General features: G+C 36.3%; 2 protein-coding genes across 2 annotated transcripts; both read right to left on the bottom strand.

Annotated features, from left to right (window-relative positions):
• Positions 1-1,626: 1,626 nt before the first annotated feature.
• LOC126796363 (probable rhamnogalacturonate lyase C) lies at positions 1,627-12,156 on the bottom strand. The gene is given in 28 exon segments (XM_050523173.1): positions 1,627-1,875; positions 2,111-2,237; positions 2,340-2,456; positions 2,575-2,731; positions 2,837-2,978; positions 3,154-3,244; positions 3,363-3,469; positions 3,576-3,735; positions 3,879-4,048; positions 4,193-4,334; positions 4,625-4,744; positions 4,838-4,957; positions 5,406-5,462; positions 5,627-5,748; positions 6,823-6,946; positions 7,030-7,146; positions 7,326-7,482; positions 7,573-7,714; positions 8,264-8,354; positions 8,722-8,830; positions 8,919-8,981; positions 8,984-9,071; positions 9,198-9,324; positions 9,326-9,366; positions 9,613-9,754; positions 11,635-11,746; positions 11,894-12,012; positions 12,108-12,156. Coding segments are annotated over 25 exon segments (3,072 nt in total). The 5' UTR covers positions 9,745-9,754; positions 11,635-11,746; positions 11,894-12,012; positions 12,108-12,156.
• Positions 12,157-14,870: 2,714 nt separating this feature from the next.
• Positions 14,871-19,750, bottom strand: LOC126796362 (uncharacterized). The gene is made up of 6 exons (XM_050523172.1): positions 19,680-19,750; positions 19,521-19,598; positions 19,047-19,182; positions 18,122-18,259; positions 17,904-18,025; positions 14,871-15,287 (listed from the first exon to the last, which is right to left on the bottom strand). Exons 2-6 carry the CDS (start codon positions 19,562-19,564, stop codon positions 15,125-15,127), a joined length of 603 nt encoding a protein of 200 aa, XP_050379129.1. The 5' UTR covers positions 19,565-19,598; positions 19,680-19,750; the 3' UTR covers positions 14,871-15,124.
• Positions 19,751-22,719: the final 2,969 nt, after the last annotated feature.

The raw sequence follows: 22,719 nt of genomic DNA, 5'->3' as shown, positions 1-22,719 counted from the left end.
CGGGATTCGGTGGGGGAGAATGTCACATCCCGCCAAACTTAAGCAAAATTTTACCTTGAGCATTCTAGGCGGGTCCGGAATATGGTGGAACCCTTTGGAAGAACCTAGAAGATGTTAGAAGTCTCAAGAAGCCTTGGGACATTTCCGGAAATCTCTAGAACCTTGGAGAGGCTAGTGAAACTGGACTATTCAAGAATCCTCTAGAACACTCAAGGATAATCTCAAAGTCTTATAGATTTGGATAGACTTAAGGAGAGTCATCTAGAACTCTCTAGTCTTGTAGATTTGGATAGACTCAAGGAGAGTTATCTAGAATATACATAGTCCTAGAGGTATCTAGAACTTGTAAAGTAGGATGAGGAGGCCTATAAATAGCAAGGCACCCCTCTCATTTACACCATCAAGTAATCAAGCAAGCTATCAAGCATACTTGTAAGTTCTCTCTTGTTCAATATAAGTTCTCTTTCGAGATATTCTTCTTTGCCTTTCAATTGTTCTAGCAGGGCATTTGCGAGAGTAAGGCTGACTTAGCATAAGGGAGCTGCTAAGGCCGCACGAGTTGCATAGCAAAAGAGTAAGCTCGTGACAGTATGCTGATAAGCAACTGGCTGTACTACAGGTCGCACTGCTTGCGGTGCCTCCTCTCCACAGTAACCCAGCTCATTCTGAAGGTAACTGAGTACATCGTCTGTCGTAACTCTCGATCCTCCTTGTTGTGTACTGTGGATCCACTGATAAATTTTATCTAGGGCATGGCGTTCGCCGGCTTGGAACGAGAGCTTCTGGTTGTTCATGCCTTGTGTGTATAGATGAGAGAGGGAATTAGCAGCGCTGCAGAAGGAGGCGTACATGCTTCGATCTACCTCGTCGAGATTCGTGGTCCTGGATTTTCTCTTCTTATTCCCCATAGCCATGAAATTTCACACGATCGAAGAATATGAAAGGAAAATTATATAGAGATGCGTCGAAGGTATTAATTTGTAGAAATACCAAATATAAATACGGGGTGGATTAGGGTGACAATATTTTAATCCGATCGGGATTCGGAAACCTATAATCAAACTAGATAAACTCATAAACGTAATGAAACTTGCAGCTAGGAAATTAAAGCTAGAGGATTGGGTGAGGTAGGGGGACTGACCAACCATAAAGCTGGCAAAGTTGAAGTCTTTCTCACCCCACGCTTTCCAGCTCGGCTCTATGAGCAGTAACAGTTTGGGATAGTTCTCAGTGTTATCACTGTTATGTACTCTTGTTGCAGCATAAAGGTTCCTAATAAAGTTGCAAACGTTACCATCTCAGTCCAAGTGTTCAGAGTTCTGTTCCAAGGTCCATCAATTAGACTCAGTCTACCCGTAATCATTAACCTTGGACGGAATTTTTTAAGTTTGGACTGAGATTGATAACGAACGTTCCAATGGAACTTTACTATGTCAGCAAAATTGAAATGTATGCTATTTTGAGATTGATAATAAGGCAAATTGCTATATGTGTTGTTACATTATAACTTTGTTCATTGAGTGTAGGTTTCATATAATATCGTTTGGCTCATACATATTACAAATTACTGAGTTTCTGTCGGATCATTCTCGTGCAAATTTAGTATCTAGGATACAATCGATATACTTATTCGGAACTTACAGATGGGGGACCTTCTAAGCGAATATAATCATACATAATCCCTTGAAAAGGACCAGTGCTTCTCGGTTGAGTTAGAAAGATGCTATTGTCTCCCTCAACAAGCCGAGAGCTCGGTATATCAACCTTGAAAAGCCAATAGAGCCCGTGGATTCCATGTCTTGCAATGGAATTGTCCTTCCCTATCAAACCACTTGTGAATAGAGGAGGATTTTCCTTTGGATTGTTCACTCGAACCTAAAAAAATATACTGTGAAATCCTACTATTAATAATGGAATAGAAGAATATATATACACACACACACACACAGCTAAGAAGAAAAGTCTCAAAGAGATTGCAAGTGTAGTCAACAAAAGCTGGGCAGGCATGGCCTGCAGGTTTCTCCTTGTCAACCTAGGCAGGATTTCAAACTCTGCACGATATTTACATGCATGTTGAATAGTGGATCGCAATTTAGTGCGAGTTTCATACCTGTAATTCAGAAAGAGTTGCAGATGCAAGTGCCACTCTCAGCTTATAGGTTCCATTCTTTTCTACATCTTGACAGTTGAATTTTATTTGCCAAGTTGTTCCTTAATATTTGTTATCATCTTTCTTTCTGCAATACAAGAAATAAGTAAGGACACGTATGTATAATGTTTATCAGGTCACTTCTGGATCACTGGAATCACACTACGAGAGGCTTGGCTAGGACACCAACCTGGTAACCTGAGCAAAGAACCAGTCTTTGCTGTAGTCACTCACACCAACCGTGTAAACCAAGTCTGCATCAGGATATAACTCTGTGTATCTATCCCACAGTCCATACTGCCTAAACCTGTCATTTAAATCGCAACAGAGTACACCAATATCTCAATTGATATTTTCTACATGTCTAACTGTGATAATTATATATAACGATCCAAATCTAATAGGAGCTAGCATGCAATGCTAACCTGTCAGGATGACTGACAAAGAGATTGTTGATGTACTTGGGATTAGGATCAGGAACATAAAACTCTGCAGCAGAACGATCTGGGATGCCTATTTCCCATAAGGTTGGGCCATCTCTGGGAGGCTCATACACAAGCTCACCCATATAAACCACACCACCTGCATTGTATTGTTTTTCATTTTTTAATGCATGACATATTGACATATACATTCATTTCACCATAATCTTTTACTAGAAAAACTAAGGAATTAAGCTCACCCTACCAGATGTTATAGTGATAACATCATCATACTGATAATCTCCAATAAAACCAGGGACACATGCATTAAGGTTATAATCACCGGCCCGTATGTCATTGATAGAAAAGTAGCCATCATCGTCTGTCGTTGTCCAAAATTGATAGTCCTGGCGATAAGATCAGCTATGGATTAGAAACAAATAAAGCAAATTTGGGAATATATTGATACAAATAACACGCCATAGCATATAGATATGCGATTTCTCTCCCTTCAATTTTATTGATCAAGATAATACACTAATAAAATTACTAATATATACAAGAATTCAGTATCTCAATCACCTTGCATTCTCTTTGCCTCGATCCAACGCCTCCTGGCGAGGCTAATCCGACATATGCACCATTGGCTGATATATAGTCATCGCTAACGTATCTAGATGTGTCAAAAGTATCAACATAGATAGTTTAATTACATACCAAAGGTATTAAGTTAAAGACCCCTGGTACAAAAAAGTGGAAATTTCTAGGATATATTTTTATTGCATGCATACCTGTCTTGAATAAGTAGTCGACCACTAATGTTACCACGTTGGTTCGACTTGGGAAAATCTTCAGATGCTGGGAAGCTGTATGGCCAGCTCTGGACTTCAATCATCATCTGAGTGAAGCAATCGCCATCAATTTACTTAGCTTAAAGACATGTACCGGTTATCATTTATCTAGCTCAGAGATATATATTATATTGTACAAGAAAGTAAGTTTACTTGTATTTTAGCGTCCTCCCATAGTGAAACTAACGGGTCATTTCCTTCATATTCCGAATTGACATACATAAAAACAGGACCGAAAACTTTCTTCCAGTATTCCCCGGCTGCAAATTTTGGCACCAGATCTTCTCCGGAATAATGAGCGCTCAGAAACATCTGATTTTGTGGCCATCGTTATACAACGTTAGATTATTGATAACAAAAAGTTTAGTATAGTTATCATGATAGGGCACATTTTTTTTTTGAGAAAAATATAGGGCCCATATATATATATCACAGAGAGTTATAGATCTAGTTATCGCCAGGGTGGTTGGGCCAACATGAGAGGTAAGATTTTGTTTAACAGGTCCACCAGATCGGAACTCGTTGCTGGGTGTAATTTGCCACAATCCCACCGGCGGATCAGTGCATATCCACCCATGCACCCGGTTATCCTTGTTATCACATGAGTATTGGTACTTGTCATCCACCTTATAAATCAATCAAGCAACATAATTGAGCATCCATTTACTATACCCAAGTGAAAAGAATACTAGATTCTACAATATCTAAGTGATGTTATATGTATAATGTACATTTAGTTTCATGAGAGAAGAAGTGATGGCAATACTTACTTCTCCTTTTAGATCAGGCTCGACCGGATCGGCGAGTAGAACTGCCTCTGGATATGCCAGAGGTTGGCCTCTGGGTGGTAAACGGTCATCAGGCAATGGCATGTATCTTTGCCTGTTGTCCGCCATGGCCATGTATTGAAACCTGCCCATACACAAAGCTTATACACCTCAGCAGTCAGCACGTAAGGTTCTCTACTTGTGAACCTTTATGAGTTTTAGTTGCGTCTCACATGCAAGAGTAGCAAGACTATCGTATTGAAATCCGATCCAAGATGTCGGCAATAAATGAAAAACTCAAACTAATGAATAGGTTAATTGAGGCATATTCATACGTAATGATCACCCATGCAAATTTTGCAAATCATACATATTGACTCCAAGACAAATAATATACGATCGGTTAAAAAACAAGGACGGTGAATAACTACGTACTTGTCTTTTCTGAGTTTGAACGCGATTCTGGTTTCTCCGAGCATAAAAGCAGGCCATTCCTGCAAGTGCTCGTAGATAGCGTAAGAGTAGAAGCCGGAAGAACCTCGAACCATTATGAACCTACATATACATTACAACTTGTGATCATCACAATCAATATTGCTGTTATCAATAGCTTGAATATGTTTTAGTAAATTGGTTAACAGTGAGGACCTTTTATCAATATTTAAGGGAACGAGCTTGCCTTCTTGGGAGGAATCCCAGGTTCGTTTGAAAGAGAGCTCCACCTGGTCATCATTTTCCACTATAACCTCAAACTCTTTACCTTTGATCCTGCATTAGTTTATATATAGCAACAAATAGTTACACAAATACCCTACTGATTCATATGCATGTTATTCAGTTTACTGATACCGGAAAAAGTCAATCAGTTTATTCAGATCGAACATGCATGTACCGTACAAAACCGTATGTTGTAGATGGTCATGGAAGCATACAGTTTATGTGATAGCTAGATTGTTAGTTGGTTTATTACATTTGAACATTAGTTTGTTATGTATGCGTCTCTATCTACATGCAAGTTATATGACAGATTCTAACAATTGAAGTTCAATATAAACTCATCTCAAACTATAACTTAAGGACGCCTACTTCTCTGATGATGGTTTTTTTTTTTTGGCTGGTTTCAAACCTTGTTCCAAATATTGACCGAATAACTAACTCCATGAGTTAACCCTAGACCCTAAACGTACACAAGAGAGCTGAAGGGCTTGAGACTTACGCATCAAATATTCCTGTTGTTCCGGTACTCGCTTGGCTCCAAACCAGGTCCCAATATCTACATAATTAATTGTTCATATGAATATTGAAAATTTGAAACTAAAACTTAGTTTTGCATGATGATAAATCAGCATAAAGAAAGACATGCATGTGTCTCTAATTCTAAGCCTCATGTATTGCAGACTTTCAGTGTTGATTGTGAGGCTAGATAACTGTACATACCCTCTATTAGTTTCCTCATTACGAATCTCGAGCAAGTTGTCAAGGCCATTGTATCGTATTCCAGTGACTATACCCTCTGGATTTGACAATGTCACTTGGACAAACCCATTATCCATCATTACCTGCAGTACACATCCCATTATGTATCTACTTAGATTAAACAATATTGCAGAAATTTAAAAAGAATTACATTTTCATGCACACCATATACAATAGTAGTAGTTAGCAATTGAAAATTTAAATTGGCTTACATGACGATCTTGAATAAGCAATTGCACACCAATAGGCGGCATGATGACGAGACCGGCGCCCGCTGCTACTTCCGCAGCTTGTACAGCAGCAGGGATTTCCTGAAGATTAAGAACAGTGGCTCTATAATGAACTTGATTAATTAAAAAACTAGCAAAATAATTATTATTTATGAAATGAAGACCACAGGATACTTGTTCTTACCTGATAACGGTGAGCTAGCTGCATTGAGTAGCAACAAAGTAGGATTTATATAGGGCTATAAGAAATATTACGTTTAGGTATAGTTTTCTTGAATTTAAGATAAAGCAACCTTTCACTAGGTACGCTTATCCTATAATGTCGTTACTTAGGCGGCACCACTGTTTGTTAGGCTCTATAAGCGTGCAACTGGTGCAAGAGTCGTTTGTGTAGATTGTGGAGCAGTTCTATTGTAGCTATTATGACAGTTTTTTCATGGAGTACCACAAAAGTGTTTGTATGAAGAGAGAGAGAGAGAGAGAGACACACACACACACACACACAATTACACATTGATCAAGTCATTACATACCATTTTATTTCTTCATTTACCATATACCACATAAGTCAAAATGCACAACATATATAAAGTTCGTACTCAAGATGAACTCAAACCACAAGATGGGGGGCCTTCAAGTCGTATGTAGTTATACATAAGCCCTTGGAAAGGACTAGTGCATCTAGGTTGTGTCAAGAAGATAGTATTGTCACCCTCAACAAACTGAGCACCTGGTATATTGATGTGGAACAGCCAGTAGATCCCATGAATTCCATGTCTCGCAACTGAGTTATCTCTCCCTATCAGTCCAGTGGTAAATAGTGGTCGCCTTGACTTTGGATCGTTAATCCGAACCTTCCAAATAACAAAGAAAAAAATTGAAATATCAATGCCACTTATAATACAATAAGGCGAGTCAAGATTTTACCTGCATTTCAGCTAAAGTTGCAGATGCAATTGCCACTCTCAGTTTATAGGTGCCGTTTCGATCCACATTGTTAATTTTGAACTTAATTTGCCATGTTGTTCCTTCATGTGTATTGTCCTTATGCCTGCAGTGCACCAGATTAACCAGCAGATATCATTATGCCATTATTAATCAGACTCACAACCATTTGTATTGAACTATCCAAACCTGGGAACTTGAGCAAAGAACCAATCTTTACTATAATCACTGACACCAACAATATAGACTAAATCTTCATCTGGATATAATTCAGTACATCTATTCTAAATACCATACTGCCTGAACCTGCCATCAGCACAAATTCAATGTTTATGTCAATACTAAGCCAAATTTTCAGAAGCTAAATGCTCCTAGATATTAAAAATTCTGTTTCACTAGGATTGAATAACGCTAGTTTTGATCACACAGATATGGAACATTCATGAACTTTCAACTCTTTCAAATTGCGATAGAAGACAGTTAACCTGTCAGGATGATTAACATAGAGCTTATTTATATACTTGGGATCGGGATCAGGAACATAAAACTCTGCAGCGGAACAATCAGGAATGCCTATATCCCACAACGTAGGCCCATCTCTTGGAGGGTCATGCATGAGATCACCCATCTCAGTAAAAAAACCTGAATTGCAAGTTATCAAAACTGATTCATATTAGGACAAACAAACAAGGGACAATTGATTTGGAATTTAAAAAAGGCAGATAACAACACCTGAGGTGATGTTAAGGACAGCTTCGCACCGGTAATCTCCAATAAAACCAGGGACCCAGGCATAGAGATTGTAAGTACCAGTACGCATGTTTCGAATTGAAAAATAACCTCTGTTGTCTGCCCTTGTCCAGAATTGGTACTCCTAAGAAGCATAAGTATAACAATCATCCATAAGGTTTTCTGAAAATTAATGTATAATGTACGAAATATGAATGCTCTATGCACATGGTATAATAGTTGCTTCCATTCATCAATACAGTAGATTCTTTAGCAGGTGAGACAAAGATCCATGTTAACAGTGGTATCACAACAGTTTCTTTATGTTTCATTTGAGGCCTAAAAACCATTATATATAACAGTTGATCATCATTTGGCTAGCGAGAATAAGGGACAAATATTGGAACCAAGCAGATTCTGACATTCTGTTCCATTAAAAATTGAAGGCTTTGATGGGAAGATTTCAAATTAAATTTAACAAAAAACATGTCAAATAATTTCTTAGTGCTTGCTAACCTTAAACAGTGTCAGCCAATAGTTTTTTATACCAAAGTTCCACAAAATTTTAGGAAATAACATAAAGGTTACCTTACTTGGGAAAACATACACCACTCTTAAAAGAACGTATTAGCTGAACCAAACTCTACACGTTTGTTATGCTGACCAAATACTTAGAGATTTTATGAAGGATTACCTTGCACTCTCTTTGCCATGATCCTACATCTCCTGGTGGGGCCAAACCAACATAAGCCTCATTTGCTGGAGTATAGTCTTCACTAACATACCTGCACATACAAAGACTTGATTACATTCGGGGGCAAATAAAAGGTATTTGAAAATCATACATCTTTTTCTTTTGAAAATGAAAACCCATCAATTAATTACTTGGATACAGACGTAAAATCAATTTATCATCCAAAAGTTTCAGTTACTTTCCAACCCTCAACCTGCCATTTTAAATACTTTCAAAAAGAAATAAACGGGAAAAAAATGAGAGAGAGAGAAGAGATAAATGTCGATTTAAATAAATAAGCAAACCATTTGCATGAATACTTAGAAAACATTGCTGCAACTATAAGTGGTTGTCAGCAAAAATTAATGGGGATAAAGGACTCTCTTCCCTTAACTTGCAAAGGTAACCTAAATGCCAACCTGTCCAAGACAAGTAGTCTACCATTCACATTACCCCGCTGATCCGACTTCTGGAAATCCTTGGAAGCTGGGAAACTATATGGCTAGCTCTGGACTTCAGTCATCATTTTGGATCAGCATTTACCCATAATGTTGCTTTCTTAGTTAATGATTAATTATTAAAAATATATATATGATACTGATTTCATGACAAACCTGTCTTTTAGCATCCTCCCATAGAAAGAATGGATCATCTCTACCAGTTGCAGAATTTAGATAATAAAAACAGGACCAAAAACCTTCTTCCATGATTCACCACCTCTAAATTTTGCGTCCAGATCTTGTCCCGCATAATGAGAACTAAGAAATATCTGACAACACAAAAAAGTAATAAGCATAGCTAACTCGACCAAATTGCATAGTAACATCATGTACATTGAATGAGCCACCCACATTGAAGAATTCTACTACTGTCTAGTATTCTAATAGTCACGTACTGCAAGAGTGGTGGGGCAAACATGCGAGGTTAGACTCTGTTTTAGAGGTCCACCAGACCGGAATTCATCACTGGGTGTGATCTGCCAAAACCCGACTCCTGGGTTGCTACACACCCAACCATGAAAGAATGTCTTTGTTCATACATGAGTACTGGTACTTGTCGTCTACCTGTATCCCAAGTAATTGTGGAACATATGAATCAGGAAAACAAACTATCTTATCTAATAACCAACTATACAGAAAAATGCACTCTAACATAAAAAAGGCATGATCTACAAACTGGTGAACTATTCGCTAATACGACAAATCTCAAATACAAACTAACAAGAGAATTTTATAATTTAAAATATATCCCAACATACAAAAAGAAATATTATCATAGTAGCCAATCATTGGAAATTTTGATAAGGCTACCTCTCCAGCAAGCTCTTTATTTATGGGATCCAAAAGTAAGACAACTTCTGCAAAACCTAAGGTTTGGCATCGCCCTGACATCCGGTCATCAAGTAGGGGAATGCATCTTTTCCGGTTGTCTGATATGGCCATGTATTGAAACCTATTCCCCAAATCGGACTATTGTTAATTTGGCGACATGTGCTAAACTACCAAAGAGAAAATGATAATAAGACTTCTATGGTTGAACAAATGAAGATGGAATAAAGAGAAGATAATTAGAGTAAAATCAATATATTCGCTATCAATATCAGTTTCAACCTAATTTACAATGAGGCATAGTTATACATCCCCAGAGGCTATCTAATAATAATCTTATTTGCAAAAATGAAAAGAATGCGGTGATGAATATTAAATACTATTTACAAGCTCTACAAACAAACTGAATAACTAAACTGTTATTCAGACTGTGGCTGCCTCTATCCTGTTAAGGCCATGCAAACTGTGAAACTCCCTGTTCATATTTGCAATAGCTTAAACAAACAGAACATGTACTTTATATGGGGCGATAGTGCAATACTATCAGAAAAGGAAAATTCATTTGGCAAATTGGGATCTAGTTTGCAGACCTAAGAACTATTGAGGTCTGGCCTTCAAGAAATCTCCTGCAATGAACAAGGCTATGTGGGCTAAAGCTAGTTGGAGAATCATACAGGGAGATGGTGGTCTTTGCTATACAATTTATGAAGACAAATATCTTAAGAATGGGTCTCTCCTTGAACAAATATATAAGAAACCTTCTTATTGCTCAAGCACATGGTCTAGCGTTCCGTTTGAAGCTCATCTTCTAAGACAAGAAATGGTTTGGAGAGTTAATAAAGGAGCTTGTGCCAAGTTCTGGACTGACCCTTAATCCTCTTGTAGTAAGCTCTACAATGTTGCTCTTGATTTCTCTAAAATTGATGCTACTGGTGGTTAAAGATTCCCGGATTGTTGACTTCTTGGAGAATGGGATGCTCAGAAGCTTAGTGAAAATTACCCTTCTGATCTTGTGAAGTAATTATTAGCGTTCCTATTTCTAATACTGAATACATGGATAAGCTAATATGGGGAAAAACTTCTTCTAGTAAGTTATCTGTAAAATCTGCCTATTTGCAGCACTGTGAGGACCAAGGTTTTACAAATTTTACATGGAAAGACATTTGGTACTTTTAAGATCCACATGAAATCGAAACTTTTACATGGACTCTCGTTCATGGTAGACTTCTTACTAAATTTCAAGTGGAAACCTTATCTTGGTGCAAACCTGCTACTGGTTACTATAAATTGAATGTTGAAGGTTCTAAATCTAGAGACAACACCATTGGAGCTGGAGGGGTCATTAGAGATAATTCTGGTGTTTGGATTGGGGGACTGATGTTGAATATTAGTGGTGGAGAAGTGCATCAGGCTGAAGCTTGGAGTCTTATCATGGGTTACAGCAAGCTGTGGGAATACAGATCTTGCACTTAGGGATTGAATCCAACTCAGCAGTACTTGTTCACTTGTTGCTAAAAAATGACTCTGATCTGCATCCCTTGGGTACAATTTTGATGAACATGAAACAGCTTATGACTCATTTTAAGACAGTTTCTATCATTCACATTCACAGGGAGCGGAGTATGGTTGGCAGATGTCTGGGTTAAAAGTAGTCTTTATAATGCTACTGGTCTTTGTACCTTTGATGAACCTCCTACTCTAGTTACTGAAGTCTAATTGATGATAATCATAGGGCTTAGTGATTACAAGGCAGCGAAGAGTAGCTACTAGCCATACTGGCTAGTTTTTCTCTTCATTGCTGTTGGGCATTTGGCTCCATTGTAACAAAAAAAAACATAGGAAACATAAAATGTACCCACGAATATATACAACAAATTGTTTTACAGATACCATACACAGTGCTCTAAAATTCAGAAACTTGTTACTTTTTCTTTTCAATGATTTATACCAAATCAGCATGCATAACTGGAAAAATATATATGATGATATGAAAGCGAAGTTTACTTGTCTTTTCGCAGTTATTCTGGTTTCACCAATTTCAAAATCAGGCCAATCCTTCAGGTGCTCATAAATTGCATAAGAGTAGAAGCCCGAGGAACCATGAAGCATTATGAACCTGGATATATTACACAAGATAACATTCATGAGAGCAAGACTGCATGAGTATAAAAAATAAACTCTAAATATAAGCCTAATCTTAACTCAGGGTAGCACTTGGCTTTAGGAATAAAACTGTATACTTCAAAAAAAAATTAACAGTGACCTTTTGTCTATGTTTAAGGGAACAGATTTCCCTCCAGGGAGGGATTCCACGTTCTTGTAAATGAAAGCTCAACCTGGTCCTCATTCTCCACAATGACCCTAAAATCTGTACCTTTAATCCTGCATAACCATCGAAAAATTCGTCATCGACCATAATCAGATACTTTTACAAACTTCACTACTATATTAATAAAGAAGAGAGGAGAAATACATACACATCAAATGTTCCCTTAACTCCCGGTCCACTCCAAACGAGGTCCCAGTACCTATATAATCAAATGGAATCTACAGTCAATTCCGTTTCTCATAAGCTAACAAATGTAACATAAAAACCAAACCAAGACATATACTTGCAATACATGCTTCTCTCCAGAGTTCTGTCTGAACTTTTTACCTTATATTTGCAACAACCAAAATAAAAAACGAGTAGAGATACAAAATTAATACCCTCTATTATGTTCGGCATTGAGAGGCTCAAGCAGATTGTCAATCCCATTATATCGTATTCCGGTGATAATACCATCCGGGTTTGATAAGGCGACTTGGACTATGCCATTGTCCATCACCACCTGCATAACCAAAACACACATAACGGAAAAACACTCGCTTTCCTTCAACGACAAAAATCCAAACCAACCCTTTAACACATCTGACCATATAGGCATATACATCAACAACTTCTAATCTAATTTGGAAACCAAAAGGCTAAAAAATTGGACTTACATGGTGACCCTGATTATGCAACCGCACACCCGACATGGGAGTCTCAGACCCTTGTTCTGTTGGAACTCGTTTACCGCAACAAAGTGAGAGACCCAGTTTGACAGTTTCTGAAACACACCACACCAATCTATCAAACACAAACTCAGAATCAGAATCTCTGCCTCAAACGAGTGCAAACCCACAAGCAATGTTCTGTTTTTAAATACTGGGTTACTTTCAGATCATGGAAAAATGTGGGAGATCATATGCTTTTCAGACTGAAAATGTGAGAGTTTAATATGGCAATGTTGGTAAAGGTGAGATGCTTACTTGCGAGATAGAGAGAGGTGGGTTCTGAAATTACGGGGATGCCCATGAAAACGTCATCGTCGTCGGCGAGAGGAGGGAGAATGAGATGGAAGTGATGGGTGGCAGCGACGGTGATTAATGTGATCGAGGAAGGTTGAAGAGTCAGTTGCAGCATGTGCTGATCGTTTGACAGTTGATACCGGCCGTTGCCGCGCATAGGAGGAAGAGTTTGGTTTGGTTTGGTTTGATACTTAGATTTGATTTATTACCAGCGTCTCACGGCACTTCATTCTCATATCACAACGAGACTAGCATTTTTCTTTTGTTTTTGACCCTCTATTTTTATTTTTTTATTTTTTTTTTTGTTGAGAAAAATGGTAATCGGGGAAGTAATTTAAGGTATGGCTCCTCCTCAATGTGTGTTTTTTTTCACAAGCTGGGTTCGAACCAAAGACCTCTTTACAATATCCGCCCTACTTGCAGCTAGACCAACCTCATTGTGCGAAAGACAAATTATTCTTCATCATCTCATTTGGATTTAGATATGCAAACATGATTGACTATGAATCAATTGATCACCTGAGCGTGCTTTTAAGTCAAAATACTAAGATTTTTTTTTTGTAGGAAATGAGCAGAGTATCAAATACATTGGCTTTCTAATACTTGGGACCAGAGAAGGAATATTAGAGAATGGATATGTTGTTCAATCTTCATACCAAAAAAAAAATGAAACTACCAGGCAAACCTTTATAAAAAGTCAAACCAAACATGTCAGGTATCAAAGCAGAGAAGTGAGTGAAAGTGGGCACTTGAACTACAGTCTAATCTCAATAAATGAGTATTCGATAAATCAATAACCTCGCTTAAGTAATAATTTTCTTCGGTCTCAATTCGGGATCAGTGTATATTACTAAAATTCTTGCTAAATGTATAAAATAATAATTTTTTTGAATTCTCTATAGGTCTCATTGAATATATAACGTAATAATTAATTTAATAAAATTTTAAAAAATCGGTTAAATGATTAATAATTGATCAAATATATATAAAAGAAATAGTGAATAAAATTCATAATACAAATTAAGGAAAATAATTATTTAAACTTATCATTTTAAAGTTACTTTTAGGCATGAAATTATACCAAATTTGGAAAGTGAATAAATATAAAATCCTAGCAAAAATAGACCTAGTAGTCAAACTAAACGATTATTAATTTAGCGGAAATAACAATAAAACTATGTGTAAATGAATAATTTATTAATTTATCGATAAATAAATAAATTATTTATTTATCGATAACATAATAATTCCGTTAAAGTAATAAATTTTTTTGGTCATGATATTATTCATTATAGAGGTTTTACTGTACAAATTAAATTTTTGGATGATTGATCGTCTTATTCAAGATAAGCCAAAAGGTTTAAAATTTGCTTATCTGCAGTCGGTGCAAATATACTTGAACCAAAGTCCTTATAAACTTCGAGAAAACTAGTACAATCAGCAACGATCTCAACTTAATTTAGGGGATATTTATACATGGATAATGGATTAGTGGTCAATATGTGGATAACTTAACAAAAGTTATCTGCATATTAGTGGTTAATCATGGATGATCATACACTAGTTCAACTGTTCAAGCATCCACTCTGTGCTTAAGACTTCTTTTTGTTTTATAAACCTGCTTATGTGATTCATGTCAGGGCCTCGCTGCTTTCATAAACATGAAATCAAAAGAATCAGAGCTTCGTTGAAGGATTAATCAACTATTCTATTATGTTTGAAGAAAATAAATAGTGACTTGATTTATTTGGATCATGAAAATCTATGCAATTCAACAGCAGAGCAGATATGTTGGTTTTTGAGAAGAAGATAATTCTACGGGAGACAGAAACTAAAGTTGCGGCTGAGCATTCAGTAGGCTATACATTAAAAAGTGAAAGAAAGGCAGAATCAAAGGGGCTGGTGGGATACCTATAACTGCTACGAGCCTATTGAGACGCCCCTCAATCTTAAATCTGTTCTCTTTAATGGCAAGGAAATTCTATCGAATTGCTCATCAGTCAGTTCTCCACAGAATATAAAGCATGTCAATAGAGCATAATCAGTCCGGGCTTAAGATGAGTCGTGGGATTTCAATACGCTTACAAAAGTACAGTAAGATATACGGGAAAAAAAAGTACAAGCTTCGTAAAGATTTACAGAAACTATAGTTACTCAGCAGCTAATTTACTTGACTGCCCTCTGTCTTCTTCTGGAAAAAAAGAGATCCTAATAGAACAGCAATGCCTGTTAATGCAACGGTAAACACAAGCCCTCTCCGTGAAAACTCATTAGGCTGTCTTCTTCTTTGGGGACCTTGCCCTCTTTCAGCTTCCCTGACATCCCTAAAGAAAAATTACAGAGGGTTATACTAATGACAAGACAAAAAGAAAAAGAAAAGGAAATAATTAAGACAAAGACAGCAAATTGACCACCACCGATCACCCTAATTCTAAAACCCACCAACCAACGAATGCTGAAACAGTCGGACAGTTTTAACAACTTAAAAAGAAAAGAGATTTCCCGTCCCAGCCTATCAATGACGGGCCAACCAGTAATTCAAGGTCAATTCATACTAATTCCAACCGGACATGTTTAAATGACTTGGCCACCAACTTGATCATGTTAGAAGATTCAACCATATTCTTTTGGTGAATAGGATAACACCACGCAGCTAACCAAATAAATCCAAATTGGAAAGGAAAGGAATAAGAATATGCAGGACACTTTGCATACAAACAGCATCCTACCTCTTACCAATGAAAGCCCGATGGTTATAATAAGACTTCTAAACTACAAGCAAATTGTTTGACCCTTGGCGGACCAATACTCCAGGCTAGATCTTTATCTTAGAAATTGGATAGCGGCCAACCCAAAAAGAGCCACAGCAATAATAAATGGCTTGGGTTTCTCTTGTCAGAAGGAGGCATAGTTCAGATTTGATTTTTAGAATATAGACGATTCAACTTATGCAGTCGGCTAGATTAAGTTCTAATCCGATCTAGGATAAGTTATAAAGACACCCCTAGCCTTCTTCCAGAAACAGCCACAATCCACAAAACATATAGCCGTTGAAATAAACTCAATAGGAAAGAATCTAAAGAAAATGATGAGTCCAGCTACAGACAGAGACTGCCGTCAGAAAACAATGAAATAGTCATCCCTTGTCCTTCTTTCACTTTTATGACAATATAATAACCTAATTTTATATACAAATGTGTAATATTGCCATACTAGCACAGAAAATGTGTGTATCAACCATATGTACAAATACCAGCACTGGAACCCAAAGTGGGATACTAGTATGGAAGGTAAAAAATAGGATTAAATACTTGTGACACTTTATACTTTAGGTGTAAAAACAGTTTTTTGTCCTTTTACTTTCAAATTTAATCTGTACATCCTTTAACTCTTATTTTTTAACAGTTTTGTCCTTCTACTTTCAAAAAAATCCGTTAAGCCGTTAAAATGTCTAGAATAGTCCCAATTCAAATTGGATTTTTTTTCTTTCTTTTCTTATGCCTTTTTTATTTCTTTTTTGATTTTTCTTGTTTTTAAATTTAATTCATCATATGTGCTATCAAATATATATAATTGTAATCAACAAAAATTATCAAATTAATTGTAAACAAGAGAATGACGATCTTGCTCCCTATCAAGTTATCTGTAATTTTGTTGAACGCTTGCGAGAACTTGAAGCAGATGTAAAAGAAGTAAAATAGAATGGCTCACCTCACGTAGGTATACTTCAAAACTCAAACTTAGAGCAAATGATAGTGAATGCATTGACTGAAAACTTTATTACTAGTAATTGCACTCTGTTTCCAATTATAATCTAATCCTAGTCGTACGACAAGAGGTTTAGTTTCAAGCATTATTTTTTAACCTTTTTTCTTCTTTTGGTCAGAGCACCCAAGCCCATTGTTGAAAATTTTGTTAATTTGCGTGTGCAGTAAGCGGAGAATTAATGACAATTGTTTAACATCAAGTGGGAAATAAATAATTTGAAACTATTTTTGCATCAAAGTATGGTTATGATAGTAGAAGTCTTTCTTGTCTTAGCATTGTAGAAAATAATCAAAATATGTTTGTTAAGCATCATAATATAATGGAAGTTTCTAACTAGATTTGAATACTGGCACTCACATGTCATTTTAGACATTATCCAATTGATTATAAGATGTTTACAATTAATTTGATAATTTGTGTTGATTACAATTATACATATTTGATAGCACATATGATGAATTAAATTTAAAAACAAGAAAAACAAAAAGAAAAACCAAAAGAGAATAAAAAAGGCATAAGAAAAGAAAAAAAAAATCTGATTTGAATTGGGGTATTCTAGACATTTTAATGGCTTAACGGAATTTTTTAACGGTCAACTAACGGAATGGACAAAACTGTTAAAAAATAAGAGTTAAATGATATACATATTAAATTTGAAAATCAAAAGACAAAACTGTTTTTACACCTAAAATATAGAGTGTCACAAGTATTTAATCCTAAAAAATAACAACAGGCCACTCTGTCATTGAACAGACTTTTTTCTTTCTTTTCAAAACTACAAAAGCTGCACAAGAGAATACCCCTTTAGAAAAATTTCCATGAACGACTAACCTAACCATGGCACCATAAAGGACAAAAAGAACTTAATTCGCTCAATTCAAACAGCTTAGTCATTCAGTAAGAGGTGCAGAATTTATAATCATAACAAGACAGTAACCATTGCCCTTCAATGCAGAAACAGAAACAAAATGTCCCTTGACTTGGTTCTGGTTTATTTGATGAAATAAACAGTACCATCCAGTGATGTAAGAATAGGCAAGTTCAATACTAAACAGATGAGTCAAGGTACTTCACTCTTGGGAAGTCCTCAGAAAGTAATCTATTACAAATTTATTTAAAAATCACTGTAAAATTTAAGCTAGTATATGAAAGAAAAATAATAGTGAACTAACCTGGAAGGTCCCACAGTATTGTCTGAGACAACATTGCAACTAGCCTCATGGTTATATCTTTCTTTACGTATGACATAAGTTTGACATTGAGAACAATAATCTGTCCGATTGCGACAATCTTTCTGTCAATATTAAAAGATGATGTTATAAAACTCTATCAATGCTGGTGTATATTGTGTAACATTTCATTTATTCATTTCTAATAATGGGATTATTACCAGATGGTCAGCTAGATCAACAGCATACGATGGGAACTCACAGAACTCACAATTGACGAGTCTATTAGGGCATATTTCACCTTTGTGGATGGCCAATGTATCACGTTCCATTGTCTCACTACAAAGTGAACAAGATACCTGTTCAAAACGCATGTCATTAATGTGGCAATCAATCAACTGCAGCTAAGTGATTTATCATATGTCTACACCCAGGTCAAATCAATCCTAACTTTTTACTAAGAAATATGATTTGGCTTGACCGGTACTTCCAATTGATCATTAGGGATGGCGAAATGTTTTTTTTTGGGGGGTCTCCTGTTCTTTCATTGAGGTTTGATGCATCTATAGATGCTTTTTTCTTGGCATGAAAATAAATAATTCATAATAAGCCACAAACAAACTGAGCAAATAAAATATTATGAATGTTCGGGCCTAGATGGAGATTTGTCACCTAATAATTTAGATTTGTTTAAGACACGTTGAATATCCTGTAGAAGATCAATAAACTATACAGTCATTACAGTGTATTTCCAGCACATTGAAACTGTCGTTTCAGAATGATTGCTTAGAATACAAAATTATCATACAAGCTGCAAATAGCTTGATGGAGCATGAGGACACATATTTATGATCATAGACTTGTTTAAATTTTAATGCATCAGTAAGGGTTTAACAATAATGTCAGGGCCCTCAGTTTGCTCCCATTTGGTAAGCAATTCTATTCTAAATGAGCAAATACTCAATCCTTGACACCAGTGGATTGCAATACCCACCATGTTCACACACTCATGCACAATCTAAGAATTTAACTTGCTGATTTAGTACTACCTTCTAAACTCTAAACTTTAGACCATGTGGTGCATTCCCACTAATATTAGCAGTTCAAAGTATTCCAAAAGCAGAGAACCAAAAAAAAACCACTTACCGGGGCATGGTTGTCTGCGTAATGTTCCTCAGCATGTTTCTTTGGAACCATGTCACCACAAACTTCACATTTCGCCAGATTGCGAATACAATGAGCATAATGCAAATCAATATTCGCAGCCGGGATATCTCTCTCACTGAAAACACATGCACAGACCATCCATCAACACACTACTCTTGTTAGATCACCGACACATAAAACCGTCTACAGCATATCACACACTTCCTAACTCCGCTTTTGAAAATCAAATCAGCAGTAAATGCTGCTTAAGCTGATCTTTACTCTTTAGCCTAAACACCTAAACCAGCTAAAACTAAGCCTCGATTTCGGTCTAAGACTCTAAATTCGGTTTCGATTTCACAGCTAAATTCAATCCAACTAGTGTCCTAAACAAAAATTTCAATCCAAGAATTCGTAAACAAAATCAACACTGATACACAAAATTATGAAATTCGGAAGATGATTCATATATACCAGTGAGTGCATATTTTGTGAGCTTCGTCGGATGCAACAGCCATGGCGGATTCGGATAGCTAAGCCTGCAATCGGAGCCTTGTAGCCGAAGCAAATTAGAGAACAAACAAAATTGCGATTAGGAGGAAAACGAAATCGAATTTAGGGTTGGGAGATTACCGAAAAGCTGAAGAAGAGGAGCTTACGAATTTTTGTTTTTGTTTTGTTTTGTTTAATTATGAAGGAGCGGAGGAGAAAGGAAGACAATCGGAGAGTTTTGCCTTTTTGGTCCAACAACCCTTTCTTTCCTTTATTCATTTTAATGACTTTAATATTCGAGTCCAGATTACAGAGTCCATATTCGTTGACGAGGCCCGAGGCCCAATGGGCTGAGAAGAGACCTCGAAAACCTGTCGTATAAGCCTATTAGCACGTATATGTCTTATACATCAAGTAGACTTAGCTTGTTCGATACAAATCAAGCCTAGACTACACAGAAGTAGACTGATTTGGGATCAAGTCAAGATGAAGTTACATATATTCGTCTCAACTGGACAAGCGAACTCTGTAGGGAACAAAGAATCTTGTATCAATAGGGCCAATTGTTGAGTGGTATGAGCATACTCCTCAAGCCCTTCCTATCTCAAAGATATCGAGTGACTTCTCCCCAGTTTGGATTTCTCATCCCTACATGAGATAGTTTTCTAAGATCCCCATTCCTATCTCAAAATAAGCACTTATATTTAACTCATAATGGTGTTTTTCAGTTTGGTAAGTTTATCTTTAATTGTAAAATATAGTCTAAATAACCACAATTAAAAAAAAAGAGCTTCTGCTTATTTAAAACTTAGTTTTTCCAATTTTGAGTTTTTCCACTTCAAATCCAAACGGGACCTATGAGATCTACATAAACACACATTAGGGCATTATTTTGTATTGTGTTATTTGTCTAGTAAATGGGATAAACAGAGATTGTATCTATACACATCATTGGGACATTATTTCATACATAGCGTTAACTTGCATATTATCTGTCTATTCTTCGTCAGCTTGCTCATATATAGTACGTGGAGTATCACAGATAAGGCATCATTGCTCTACCGAAGTTCCCATGGTATATACGTAGAAGATGGTAAAGCAATTTTGACATGTGTGCAATAACATTGCTCTCTTTCCCCTTCTCTCTAGTCTCTGAATCTATGCTCTAGCACAAATGCCCGATAGGAATGAGGGGTCAATAACTTCGGCTGGCTTTGCTTTCGTTGATAACATGCCCTTTGAAAATATTATAATCCAGAATGGTTGGTCGATCAAAATTGGACTCAGCATCTTGGGCGTTTTAACAAAGTTATTATGAGATAAAAAGACCTGGACTAGCTTGTTTAGGCCACATTTGGTTCAAGGATTCATGCCCTTGGGAAAGGAAAGTGGTTTATTTCCGCCCACCCAAGGATCAAATGGAAAGAGCTGAAAAGAGAAAGGGGTTCCCAAGGATCAAGAAGATTTGGGGTGGAGGATGTTTCCGCCCGCCCACACTATGGAAAGAGTTTCCCATCTTAATTCCTGCGATAAATACAGGGATTTTGACCAAATTATCCATGCTCAAACTCTTATCCCCGAACTATATCAAAAAAGGAATGGAGGAATTGAAGCTTTGCTACCCAAATTCATCCTCTTATCCATCTTCATTCATGTTAGTTTATCTATTTCTTAAATAATTAATCAATAGATATTATGCAGCATGCATATGATTATTGATTATATCTTGGAATATTCTTGGTTTTGGTTTTGTTGTAGATGGTGGTTTGTTTGGATTGTTCTCTCAATGAGAGAGAGAGAGAGAGAGAGAGAGAGAGAGAGGAGATTTTTCTTTCAGTTTTGGGAGGTGAAGAGTGATAGGATTTTGCTCAAATGCTCTATTGTATGATGTGTGGATTTTATTTTGTTTGGGTATGTGAATTGCATACGGTGATACGAGGGCTTAATTTGGGTAGAGATCGTTTCTTTAGTGGGTTACTTTATCAAGTTACTAGACAAATCTTTATGGGTTAGAGTTGAGGGTATTATTAGAAAAAGGAAAATACTTGTGTCCATACTAGTATAAATATGTGCGTCGATACTCTCTCTTATTTCTATACTTTTGGTAATGTAAATATAAAATTTTAACCGTCCAAAATTTTTGTTAATCAATATAGATCATCTCTGTAAAATATGAATTGAAACAAAAATCGTTTGATAGGTCGAGTGAATCAAATAAATGAACAGTTATGGTGAAAATTAGTAGTCTCATGATCAAACGTTCATTTGTCTGATTCAATCGACCTATCAAACGATTTTTGTTTCAATTCATATTTTACAGAGATGATCAATATTGATTAACAAAAATTTTAAACGGTTTAAATTTTATATTTACACTATTAAAAATATAGAAATAACTCAAATGAGAGAGAGTGTGGACGTATGGACAAAAGTATTTTCCTTAGAAAAATTGATAGAACCAGATGACATTCTCTAAGTATATTCTTGGCCTTTTCAAACACTAGAAAGGAAAATGGCTAGAATTTGCAATTTCTCATAGGAATGGAAAATTCAAAAAACTAATTTTCTTTTCTTTCCAATGTGAACCAAACAATGCCTTAGAGTAAACCATTTCAGGGTTTTGGGCCTTCTGGCATTGCCGCCCATTGACGTGGGCCTCAATACTGAGCATAATCTGCAGTTCTTCTGAAACATTTCAGTACGGAGTAACTTCTTCGCCAGCTATTATCATCCCCCTCCCACCAGTAGCTATATATGCTTTTACAGAAAATAGAAATGACCCGAATCATTAGAAACTTGCAAAAACGAAAGTTAGGGATCTTTACTTGTTTTAGTATTTTCTACCAGCAAGGTCGTACGTATCTCGCTCTTTTTCATTATTGGTTGACTTGTTTATAGGGATTTCTTTTCCTTGAGATATAATCTTCTATATATGCTAATGCTAATGATAAAGATTCACCAAGAAGCTCAACACTTTCTTTGTTCGGAAACTAATTGGAAATTCACTCTCTCGTACCATCATTGTGCTACAATTAAAAATAACCCCAATTGAAAACTCGAAATTTGAGAGTGTCATATAATTCTGGAAAGTTACAATGAGCGTTGCAAAACGTTAAGTTCCACTCTTCTCTCTCGAGCAAGGGTATTAACTTGGTCTGAATATGTAGTTTTATAACTTGTA

The sequence above is a fragment of the Argentina anserina genome, chromosome 5, assembly GCF_933775445.1.
Source record: "Argentina anserina chromosome 5, drPotAnse1.1, whole genome shotgun sequence".
Classification (NCBI taxonomy): domain Eukaryota; kingdom Viridiplantae; phylum Streptophyta; class Magnoliopsida; order Rosales; family Rosaceae; genus Argentina; species Argentina anserina.
This window is presented reverse-complemented; position numbering and strand designations above follow the sequence as displayed.

Excerpts from the sequence above, each read along its gene's own strand:
- LOC126796362 (XM_050523172.1), bottom strand. The coding sequence starts at position 19,564 with ATGGCTGTTGCATCCGACGAAGCTCACAAAATATGCACTCACTG. Across the intron at positions 18,026-18,121 it reads TTGATCTAGCTGACCATCTG|AAAGATTGTCGCAATCGGAC; the intron begins GTAATAATCCCA and ends TAATATTGACAG. Across the intron at positions 15,288-17,903 it reads AATACTGTGGGACCTTCCAG|GGATGTCAGGGAAGCTGAAA; the intron begins GTTAGTTCACTA and ends ATTTTTCTTTAG.